Below are 12,129 nucleotides of genomic sequence, written 5' to 3' on the forward strand. Positions count from 1 at the left end.
GACTAGGGTGCTAGTGAGGTAGCTATTCTTTTCTATTAATGTAAAACAAAACAGAAAACCCCTTAAACTTAATTGCATAGGCAAAATGCAGTGTAAATGGGTTAACAGCATTGAGTGAAATACTGATAGTACAGTAGTATCTAAATTCTAAATATAGGTAGTGCTAAATAGAAGGTTTTGTACTTTCTGGTATTCTTATATCCAAGGTATGTCTTTCAGATGATAGTCCTGTGCAGCCTTAACCGGTCCTGTTGTGTGCTGCCTGATCCTTGTGTGCCTGCCTATTCTCTGTGCCAAAGTGTGACTAGTTGCAGTGGGGAAGGACGAGCTCTGGGGCTGCTGGGGGCTCTGTCCATGAGCTGCTCTTCCTCCCCAAGTCAGCCAAGCTCTGAAGTGAGACTGTGTGAAGGGGAGGTGTCTGTGTGTCCTGGGGCAGGAGTGGGATGAAAGGGTAGTGTTGGACTAGGGAGCAGGTCCAGTAAGTCAAGAAGTTTTGTAATGAGATGGAGGTGCTAATGCTGCCCTGGTCACCTTTCATAGTGAAAGGAATCCATCATGGGATTATGTTTTGAAGGACCAAGGGAAATTATATCAGCTGAGGAACTGGCAGAGCAAGGAGGAGGAGAGGGACCTAGAAGTCCTTGGGAAAGATGTGAAAACTTTGAACAAAGACTCTTCGAATATTGTGATAGTTGGTAGCCTGTGATGCTTCCTGTTTTGTTCCTGATACTGTGGAAGATGCTAGGAGATTATCCATTGCTAATTCCTACCAAAATATCATAGTATTGGTTTAGAGAGCACGCTTTGAAAGACATTCCTCCAGTGCTGTTGTTTTGTTGAAGGAACTGATGTCAGTTACATTAGTTGGGAAAAGTGCTTTGGAATGAGCTCTCAAATAATGGGTATGTTCATGATGAGCTTGGAACTTCTATGATATTTTTAAAATCAAACTAAATTTCAACATTTTTTTTCAATATATAGAAAATGTAACTAAGAATTGTTGCATAGTCTCTAAGGATGTTAGTGCTTGGATATGAATTTTCAGGTATCTTATTTGTAAATGTAAATTTTGAATTAATCTTATTTAATAGTATCTGGGTAAAACTATGCCTACATGTAAGTCATAAAGATAATGCTTTGCCTTGAGTGTATAACATTGGCAGTAAAGAAAAAAATCTCTGAACTGATGATTAAAACATTTGGATGTATCCAAAGAGATTGAAATGTTCAGTATGTGATTTTTGTTTTATCACTGTCATCTGATTTCAGAGATCAGCAGATGGATCAAGTCCAGAAGATGGAGATGGTAAGAGATTTGATTGTAAGATTAAACAACACAAGTATATGTGTCTCCAGGATTTTGTGCGTTTTCTCTAATTGCTTTTTTCTACAGAATCAGATCGAGAGGATGGGAGCTACTGTCCACCTGTAAAGCGTGAGAGAACTTCATCCTTAACTCAGTTCCCTCCTCAGTCAGGTAAATGTTGTTACAATATTATATATGAGAGGTGGATTTCCTTCTTCAACTTTTTTTTCCAATCATGTTAGCAGTCTTATTACTGTCTGCTGCAGCTACATACTCTTTTTTTGGTCTGTGTTAGCAAATTCAGTGAAGCCCAAAGGAGTTGATAGATAATGCTTTTTTTTAAAAATCTTTTCTATCTGTAAGTTTATATATATTTGTAGTTTCAGCTTTTAATCTTACACTGTTAACTTGAAGAATTTACCAGAAATCTTTTTGATTCAATGTGATCAGGTCACTTCCTAACAAATTAATATAAATGCTATATTTTTCTTAGTTACTCTGCTGCCACGTCTCAGGTTGTGTTTCAGTTGGTTTAGTCCTTTCCTTTTCTCCCGTTCCTTTTAAAGTGGGGAGGATTCAGTGCATTTCGGCAACATTCTCCCCTGGCAAATGCAAGCGAGAATGACCGCTGCCTGTTTGTGTATACAGTCAAGGCAGCAAAATCACTGGGAAGGCCAGGGGTAGATTCTAAAGCTAAAAGAGCTGATAAATACTGTCATGCTTTACCTCATGCAAGGTGATCTGTTGGAGACAAAAAACCCCAACTTACTATCGTTGCCTTGTGACTCTTGATGCATCTACCTGCTGCTCTGGTCATCATATTTCATAAACTGCATTGTCTGTGATTCTTTGTGCAACACCAAAAGTAATTCAACTGCTGAACAGGGCCTTGACCAAAATCCTTATTCTTGCTTCTCCAGGTCCCAGCAAAGGGTGGAAAAGAAACACTGTCCTTTTCCTGTTCCTTTCAAACATTTTTTTTGCTCTTTTGTTGACTGTTATGCATAAGTGTGACATCTGCAAATACTCTGATGTACTCCCCTCTGTTTCTGTAGGGTTTTCATCCTTGCAGGACAGTTCAAACATAAGTTGCCTGGCTCTTAGTGCAAACTACGCTGTCATTCTTAAGCCTTTTGAGGAGCCCAGCTGTTAGCTTCCACTATTTAGGAGGCATCACACTCCTTTCTGTCCTCTTTGCAGAGGCCTTTTGAAATGTTCTGCGTATTTTGTAATGATATTATACATTCTAACATCACTTCTAGTTCTTAGTTCCAATACAACTCAGACTGCGTGCGAATCCTGTGTTTATCTTCCCTCAGAACAAATTTCATTTATTCTGTTCTCTGTTTCAGGAGAAACTAAGGGGATTTTATTGACAATGATCTGTTTACTTCTGTGACTGTAATACTGTTTTAGTTTAGAAGAAAAAAAAAACTAAAATAAACAAATGACTAGGAAAATCCTTTTCAGTTTGCAGCCTTGATATGTCTGGGAATGGAGTTTATAATTAAGAACAATATGCACAACTTCTCTTTATTTTTCTTTGACTGCAGTAACAAAGAACAACGTCTTTATGCCATCAAGCTTCTGTGAACCCTCTACAGGCAATTCTGACTCAGAACCAGGTGAGCTCCCTCATTTTTTTGCTTTTTCTCAGCGAGTTGCTGTCAGTCTGTCATGATCCAGAGTACTCCGATACTTCAGAAGTAAGACCCTCTCTGTGAGAATGGAAGTGGTGATGGTTCTGATCTTACAGCTGTTCTTTTGCTCACTTCAGTGCTTGATTTCATGCTTGCTGGAGGTAATTAAAATAACATATCAGAATTCTTAAATGCTTTGGGAGTGGTGGTGGAAGACTGCAGTATGACTCTGTGCCCACCTATTAACCTCAAGATAAAACTTAAGGGAAATTTTCACTTACCTACTTCAGATACTGTTTTTTTTTTAATATTAAAAATCAAATGAACCATAATCTGTGGTCATGATGATGTTCAGCAGTGACCTGTGAGTGGTGTGTTGACAGTACCACTTATTTTGTTAATCACCATTGTTCTGTGGTTTGGTTGTGTTGGTGTTGCTGTATAGCACATTGTTATCTTATGCTTAAATGGCATGAGAATAATGAAGGACAGTAAGATGGAAAGGTGCTGAGTTGTCCTATTCTGAGCACAACTGTTAGGTCTCTAAAAGGAAACATTTTATAATTATACCTTGTAAGTTCTTAGGAACTAATTTTGTAATATCTGTGGATTTATGAGTATTTTTTTGAGATTTTATTATTTTATCTAAAAGCCTTAACTGTAGTGAGTACAAGCAAAGGAATTTCTTTTACCTTCATACTGTAAAAGCTAATGGAATTACAAGAGACTAATATTAAGCAATTAAGTTTAACTTAATTTATGATAATTAGCAGTTGGGTGCTTGTTAGCAGCTGTCATGTTCAGTCGTACTTTTGTCCTTTCTTTAGTTTGATTCTCCCTTAAAACCTCTATTGAGTACCTCTATTAAACATCTGTTAAGTCCTTCACAGAAGGAACTCCATTTCTCTTGTGAAAATGGTGTTTAATGTTTCTCATGAAAAACAATTTTGAATTTTTTTCTTGCAACAGCTTGTGTTTCTGTCTTTGTGATGTATATTTGCTGGATGATCACTGGAAATTCAGACTTCTGGAGAAAGGGAATTTTGTTCTTTGGAAATCTCCTTATGACTTTAGATAGTTATAAAACTTGTGAGGTTGTTATAGTGGGGAAAGCATGAGGAATTTTGGCTGAATTAATATTTGTAGTATGTTACAGCTATGTCCTTGTAATTTTGTATTTTGCTTCTAGAGGAAAAGAGCAGTGGATTCCGGCTGAAGCCACCAATACTTATCCATGGTCAGGCACCTAGTGCAGGTGAGTTCAATGCTTTCTGCAGCAGTACAAAGAAACCAGTTCAAGCATTTTATTTATTTAGGAGTTTCCTCAAATTGCTATTGTTGCTGGAAGGTGGCAATACCTGTGTTTATGCAGAAAAAAAATCTTGTGTTCTCCAGAGTAGTATTTTATTGGATCAAGAGTTCAGCTTTGTTTTGTGCAGTGAAAACTGAACCTTCTGGGATTACCATAACCTTCTAGAGTTGGTGTTAAGATGGTGGGGTTTTTTTAATTAGGTTGTTTAAGGTCAGTTGACTTTTTGAATCAGAGCAGAGTTAAAGAGTTGTAGTGCCATGTATCTTGCTGTAGCAAACCAGAGAGGCTAGGTTAATTCAAAAAGTGAAAAGGTTAAATGAAACAACATGTAAGATTATTACACTACCAATACATTTGATTGTATGAAGAATGAAAAAAAAACAATGATTTTTCCAGTATCTGGAGATCACTTCATTGGAAGGAGAAAAGAAGACTTGGAATGTGTAGTTGAATAATATGTCAGTGAATAAATAGGATTGCTTGTGTACTGTTCATTTCTCTTACATTTTGACTGTTGTTTCTGAGTCCTTGTCATAAGCTCTCCTTCTCTGCTTTCCTAGATAAGGTAGAGAATATATTTTAAAGTGTCTTTTAGGCTAGGAAGTTGTCTTCTCTATATGGGACTAATTCTATTTTGAGGCTGAGATGAGGGATGGGAAAGAAGAGGGTGGAAGCTTTTTAAATGTCTGGTTTTACATTATATGTTCTGTTGGAAGCAGTTACAGGGAAGATTAAACGAAGTTGAATTTTTCAGCTTCAAAGCTTTATAGCTCTTGAAAAAACTTTGTACTTGCAGGTCTCCCTAGCCAGAAACCGAAGGAGCAGCAGCGAAGTGTACTACGTCCAGCAGTATTACAGGCACCACAGCCAAAAGCTTTCTCGCAGATGGGTAAATAATGCCTTTGCTTTGTAGAATACCACAGAGGGAGAATAAAAATACAAAATTTGTTTAGTATAGCAGTTTGGTTTTATTCAACATCTGCCTTTGTTTTTCTAGGTTTCTCCTTTCATAAAAGAAACATCTAAATGTTAAGTGTATCTGTGTTACATAAGGGATAACAGAGTCAAACTTTCAGGTTTTGTGTAGGGTGACTGTCTGACATCACCAGGCCTCCAACTTTGGTATAATCCATGCTTGGTTTTTGGAATAAAAAGACTTTTAAGGATATGGATTGAGAGTCTCAAATGACAGCATTGACCATGGTGTGATAAGCTACTGCTGATGACTTGAACAGTAGTGGTAGACTTCAGCTGGCTGCACAGTGATGTAAAATGCCTAAATGACTAGGAGGTGCCTCTAGGCTTGGTGACCGTTTTGGAACTGGGACTTTGAGACACTTTTAGTTTTTAGTTTGGTCATGTATTATATGCTTATTGTATTGTAATGGAGTTTGATATAGCTAATAGAAATAGGCATGACTGAAAACTGGAAGTTAAAGCAAAAAAACCTGTTCAAGGTATCCATGTCTCCTAAACTCTGTGTTTCCCCAGCCTCCCACCTTTTGTTATTTGGAAGCTCAGTTGAACGGAAACAGAAGTAACTTTAGTTAATACTGAATCTGGCATAGAACCAAATGTTTCTAGCTTGATTTCTTGGCATGCCTGTTGGCACAGATTGGACTCTACAGAGGACTTAATATTGGGGTACAAATTTTCAGTGGGAGTTCAGTATGTAAGTAGCTAGATAAGTCCAAAGAGGAGCCCTGCTGGCTATGAACAGTGTTAGACTGGAGCAGGGGGGTTGCTGAGGTTGTATGTGTTGAAGTCCCTGCAGCGTTTGTGTAGATTAAGTAAGTGACTTTTTGCTCACTTGGTTTTCTGCATTTGGAATTTTGATTCTGCTAAGAATTGCTGAACCATGGTCCCCATGTCTCTTGCAAAATACTGTGGGAAATCTAGTTTACATTGCAATGTTTCATGGACTTAAACAAGAAAACAGCATGCAATTTGCTGTAGAACACTTAGTACTTTTAGGACAATCTAAATATCTAGAGAATTTATGTCACTTTCTCCTTCCTTATTGCAGTTCTTAGCAGTGGCACCAATGGTGTTAATATCCCGCCAGATTCTGCAGCCTCATCAGAATCACTAAGTAATGCAACACTGAAAAGTTCTGACTCTGAAGACAAGGTGAGTTGAGGAAGGATTGGAAGGACATTGAAGGTGACAAACTTTAAAATAGTATTCTCTGAACAGAGTCTATTTGTTTAGTAACGTGAGTGCAGTTTCATCAGTGATAGCCCCCTTGTCTGTCCATATTATGGTAGTTCACTTCAGGTGTAGTAGTAGATTTTATACTGTCCTAATAGTATGCTGTATTTATCTTTAACTCAAGAACTGTAATAAAGATTTACTGAATCCACAGTTTAGGATGGTTTTTCATACCTATTCCACTCACAAAATGTAAAATTTGCTCAGTTTTGCTTCTACTCTCATTGATTCCTTTTAGTCCTTCTAGCTTTATTTCTAGTCTTGCTGTAAAACCTTTTTGCTGCTTAAGTGATGCCATTCCTACCAGAGACACTGAATTCCTGTTATTTGGGTGTCTTGGTACGATGGACTGATAGTCAGAATACTGCTTTTTCATCTGATCAAGTTGCGTGAAGAAATACATCTTCTTTCTGCAGGTTCATCTCTTACTCTGGGTGCAGTGAGTGGGCCAGGAGAGTAGGGAATTGTCTTCTGTGGTGGGGGGTGGGGGAGCTGTCTCCTCCAGTGGCTGTCACCAGGTCTGACTGGTGCTCCTGTCAGGCCAGAGACCAGGAAGCATTTACTGAATTCCTGTTCCTGCCTGAAGAGGCTTTGGTTTTGAGCTGGGCAAACTGAGCAGGAACATTCAGGAACCTTGAGGTCCTGTGCAAGTGATGAAGAAGAAGTTGAACAGGAATGAGCAGTGGGTCCATTTATTCATTAAGACAACATACCGGGCTGCTTTACTAAGACTGCAGCCATTAGGTTCAGAAAAGTGATTATTCCTCTTTACTTGCCACTGGTGGGTGGCATCAGGAGTATCGTGTATAGTTTGGGGCTTGCCAGTACATGAAGGACATTTACAGACCACCAAGGTGACTAGTGGGTGGAGCACTTGATGTCTGAGAGAGTAAAAAAGCTGAGTATGTTCTGCTTGGACTAGGGGAGAGGGAATTGATTTGTTCTCCTCCACTGTCTAGTGGTGGGCTGTAGCAAAGTAGAATGGAACTTGGATGTGCCTACCAAACAAATGAGAGGCTGCAAGTGTGGGGAAGGGGGATTCCAGCTGGGTATTAGGACAGAACTATCATATTTAGTGTTGTCAAACATTGAACCAGGCTACCAAACTGTAAAACTGCCATCCTTGGGTTTTTTGAGACTTGACTGTACAAGGTCTCAGGTAGCCTAGCATAATTTTGAAGTTGATGCTGCTTTGAGCATGGTTTGGACCAAATGATTGTGAGAGATCCCCTTGGACCTTAGCTGTTCTGTGATTAATTAAGAAAAGTGCTCTAAACAACAACAGAGGATATATTTTTTTTAAATGCAAAGTTTGCCTTGTAGCTCAGGAGATGTTATTGGCTTGTCATTGTAAATGACTCTGTGACTCACCATGTCATAATGTGTGTTTTTTGTTTAAAGAAACTCAATTACCCAGGCTAAAGTTTTCAATTTCTTTCCTTTAGGCTGAAGAATGTCAGAAAAAAGAGTCCAACAGTACTTCAGATGATGACAGCTGTGAGAAGGCAGAACTAAATGCACAGCAAGCATTTGTATTTGGGCAAAACTTAAGAGATAGAGTTAAGGTAAACACGTGTTTGTTATCTTGACTAAGAGTTGATGTATTTAAGTGAGGATAAGAAGCAGTGGAACAGATGACTTGTTGGCATGAGCGTTACAGGCTGTTTATGAAGTATCACAGAATCAATGAGGTTGGAAGAGCCCTCTGGGATCATCGAGTCCAATCATTGCCCTGACACCACCATGTCAACCAGACCAGGGCACTAAGTGCCATGTCCAGTCTTTTCTTAAACACCTCCAGAGATGGTGACTCCACCACCTCCCTGGGCAGCCCCTTCCAATGGCTAATGACCCTTGCTGAGAAGAAATGCTTCCTCATGTCCTAAAGTACTTCCTAAAGTACTTTGAAGCCACTATGTAACAGGGTTAAAACCTCCATGTGTTTATGCGAAATTAGAAGCTGTGAGCACAGTTTGGTTGGCTATTTAGTAAAACTGGTCTTCCAGACATTTAAAAAATTAATACTTTTTAGTAGCATAGAAGCTTTTTCAGAATTAAATGCATCTACTGCAGTAATAGGTAACATCTAAAGCTCAGTGTGATGTAATGTTTTCTCTAACTTTTGGGTCAGAATTAAGTTGAAACGTGTTCCTAAGATGCTCCCATGCAACCAAGACTTCACAGAAAAGGTATGAAAAGAAAAATAGGGTGGCTTGGGTTCAAATCTGTGCATGAAGTAATTGAGTTGGATTGTTAGTGCCTCCTGTTGAAGACAGTTAGCACAGGTTTTCTAGCATAACAAAAGAAACTGTAATACCCGGACGTAAGCATATATTGTTTTACAATATAGTGTTTGAAAATGTTGTGGTCAGTAGTTAAAACTGTCAATATATCCTTGTTCTTTTCATAGCTAGGAGATGAAAGCGATGAAACTGCTGATGTGCAGAATGCTGGCCTTCCTACATCAGACGTACCTTCTGCGACAAATTATTTTCTACAGTACATCAGTTCCAGGTGAGACTACAGGGAAACCTATCGCACAGTTTTCCTTATTCTGTGTTCAAAATTATTTGTGACTCTGCTCTTTATTGGATGCAGGGCTTATACTGGGTCAGTGGGAACCCAGGCTTCTGAAGAATGAGGTGGCAAACTTCAGATCTGGGGGAATCCTCAATTGGCTGGTCAAGGGAGATGGATTTGACACCATTTACTTGACCAGGTCCTCACCAAAGCCTCTTCAGAAAACTAACAAGCATGAGAGAAGTCTTCTCATGAATGTTTAGAAAGAAACAGTGATGGAATAAATTTGAGCTACCAGTAGAACCCTGTAGAGATCTGTGCTGTATTTGTGTTGTTCAGTATGTTTCATATATGATATGGATAAAGGGAAGAATGGTTTAAAGAAAGTTATTTGTTCATGATAATAAGCTTTTCAGAGCAATATAAGAGGGCCCGTATGAATAAGCAGGAACCTAACTGCTGCCTTTGTGTAACACACTGTGCCAGTCCTTTAAAAATTGTAAAAGTACTCGGTCACGTGGCAGATATCGGTAGATCGTGCTGAGTTCCCAGTTGGCATTTGGAGCTTGGAACTGTGGTATTTAATTCCCTTAGTAGGCAAAACTTTATTCCCCTGAGGAGTTCCACTGTTTGAATCTCCTTATTCAGAAGTAGCAACTGTACATGCACAATGTAAAGGTTTGTTTGGTTCTGCTTGAATTATGTAGTGGCATATGGGCCTCCATTTTCCAGACTTAGTGCTAAGCCACTATCCATCATTTCTGAGAAGTCGTGGCAGTCTGGTGAAGTTCCCACTGACTGGAAAAGGGGAAACATAACCCCCATTTTCAAAAAAAAAACCAAAAACAAAAAAAGGAAGACCCAGGGAACTACAGGCCAATCAGTCTCACCTCTCTGCCCAGCAAGATCATGGAGCAGATCCTCCTGGAAACTATACTGAGGCACATGGAAATCAAGGAGGTGACTGGTGACAGCCAACATGGCTTCACTAAGGACAAATTGTGCCTGACAAATTTGGTGGCCTTCTACGATGGGGTTACAGTGCTGGTGGGTAAGGGGAAGAGCAACCAACGTCACCTACCAGGACTTGTGCAAAGCATTTGATACTGTCCCGCATGACATCCTTCTCTCTAAATTGGAGAGACATGGGCTTGACAGATGGACCACTTGGTGGATAAGGAATTGGCTGGATGGTCACACTCAAAGAGCTGTATGTGCTCTCATGTTACTAAGTTGAATTAATTTTTGCTTATGTTTCTGTGTCAACCAGTGCTTAATTCTTAAAGCCAGTGACAATCGCTCCCTTTTTGAGGAATTTTATCAGTAGAAGATAAACAGCCTGACCTATAAACATGCTTTTGTTTTGTTTTTCAGTGCGGAGAACTCTACAAACAGTGCAGATGCATCTAGCAACAAGTTTGTTTTTGGACAGAACATGAGTGAACGAGTCCTAGTGAGTATCCACTGCGTATGACATGTTGTAATTTTGTGAGTAGTTTGCGTTATGGATTCTCACTAAGGAATTTTGAGAACCTTTAATTATTCTTGTCGCTGGAGCATGGAGTGGTTTCCCTTGTAGGTAACTTAAATTTTGAGTACGGTGTGGGGGTTTCATTATGGGCTGTTGTCTGCACCAGCAGTGCTTTCCAGGAGCTCCCTGCCGAGCTCTACCAGTGTAAGAAGACTGAGTGCGTTCTTTGTGGTGCTTGTAGCTCTCAGGTCCAAGCACTTTATGGCACAGCTTTTTTAAATGGCTTCTTCAATATAAGTATTTGAGGGTGTTTCATGTTTGCTGTCCACCAAATTTAGAAAAGTTCAGTTACGTGACTCCCCCAGTGATGGGATTTCAAGTCCAGTGATAAGACAGCTGCCTCAGCACTGAGGTATAATTGAGGAAATCCTCTTGTTTATTGTGTACCAACCTAAGGTATAACTTCTAGTGCCTCACTGTTTCTTACTGTTGTTTTTATTGCTCTCCTGGTACAAAAGGGAAACATTTAATGCTGTGCATTCATAGCTGTCTAACCACCGAGCAAGGAGTTCAGTCAAGTGTGCCTGAGTTGAACTGTAGCTGAAATCGGTTTGCTTAATTGAACATAGCTTCAAAATAAGGGTTGAAATTTGGTTTCAGTTCAGGGAAAAATAATTTGAACTGGTTTTCAGGTCGCACTCTGTTCAGTTCGTTGGCTGGGGTAGTAGGGTAGCTTTTACTGTGAAAGCATGTCATCTGTTGGGATTATTCTTTTACTGTATGGTTTACAAACACTAGGTCTTCCCTCAGTAATTGATCACTAGTCTTGTTCTGCAAAATGAGTGCATGCTTGCTTTCTTCTGTTCATTTCCTCTATTTTTTTGCAATAGAGTCCACCAAAATCACATGAAGGTAGTACAGAGAGTAATAAGGAGAATGCTGCTACAGAGTCTGGGTCTGAATCATCTTCTCAGGAAGCCACACCAGAGAAAGGTGAAAAACAAAATATTATTTTAGGAATGGTAGATAATCCTTGTTTAAATGATTACATTTTTCAATATGCCATTACTTTATAAAAACATAACGTTTTTATGTTGCCTTTACCGTCTCCTGTAGCCAAAGGTACAGGCTAGCAGTGGGAGGTGACGTGCTGGATGCTATAGATTCTTTTGTACTTTCGTCTTTAATATTAAACACATACAGGCTACACTGTCTTTTTCATGGTCATTCTGTGGTACTGGGAGTATCTTCAGCAGAGTGAAAGTAGAGGGAATTAACAGAGCAGGTACGTGGACCTACAGAGTGTAGAAGAAATGTGCCAAACTCTTTAGCAATTCTATTATACTTCCAGTAACTAAATGTCTGAGTCAAATGTATATTGTATTAAGTGGGTGCATCAAATGTGTTGCTTGAACCAAGAACTGTTTGCTGGATTCTATCTAGACTTCTGTGGCTCTTCAGATTGGCAAGATTTTCTGGAAATTTTAGGAGCTACGGCTTTTCTCCAGCAAACTGCTTGCAAGTCAAAAAAAAAGTGGAAAACAAAGCTTGCTGTACATGTGTAGGCACAACTGTAGAGCTGGTAGCAGTGTCAGTACTGCTGGAGCACCTACAGATACGTAGGTGTCCATGTGTTAGGGGAGGTTTTGAAATACTGTATGTGGGGACA

General features: G+C 39.4%; 1 protein-coding gene across 4 annotated transcripts in view; it reads left to right on the top strand.

Annotated features, from left to right (window-relative positions):
- Positions 1-12,129, top strand: part of RANBP3 (RAN binding protein 3) — a 43,224-nt gene that overhangs the window by 22,336 nt on the left and 8,759 nt on the right. For all 4 annotated transcript variants that reach the window (XM_068420682.1, XM_068420683.1, XM_068420684.1 and 1 more), the window contains 10 exons: positions 1,270-1,306; positions 1,394-1,477; positions 2,860-2,931; positions 4,136-4,201; positions 5,055-5,147; positions 6,285-6,388; positions 7,915-8,034; positions 8,880-8,983; positions 10,364-10,442; positions 11,351-11,453. In XM_068420682.1, coding sequence (XP_068276783.1) covers positions 1,270-1,306; positions 1,394-1,477; positions 2,860-2,931; positions 4,136-4,201; positions 5,055-5,147; positions 6,285-6,388; positions 7,915-8,034; positions 8,880-8,983; positions 10,364-10,442; positions 11,351-11,453 — 862 coding nt within the window. The remainder of the gene's footprint in view (positions 1-1,269; positions 1,307-1,393; positions 1,478-2,859; positions 2,932-4,135; positions 4,202-5,054; positions 5,148-6,284; positions 6,389-7,914; positions 8,035-8,879; positions 8,984-10,363; positions 10,443-11,350; positions 11,454-12,129) is intronic.

The sequence above is a fragment of the Nyctibius grandis genome, chromosome 31 (assembly GCF_013368605.1).
Source record: "Nyctibius grandis isolate bNycGra1 chromosome 31, bNycGra1.pri, whole genome shotgun sequence".
In the NCBI taxonomy this organism is placed as follows: domain Eukaryota; kingdom Metazoa; phylum Chordata; class Aves; order Nyctibiiformes; family Nyctibiidae; genus Nyctibius; species Nyctibius grandis.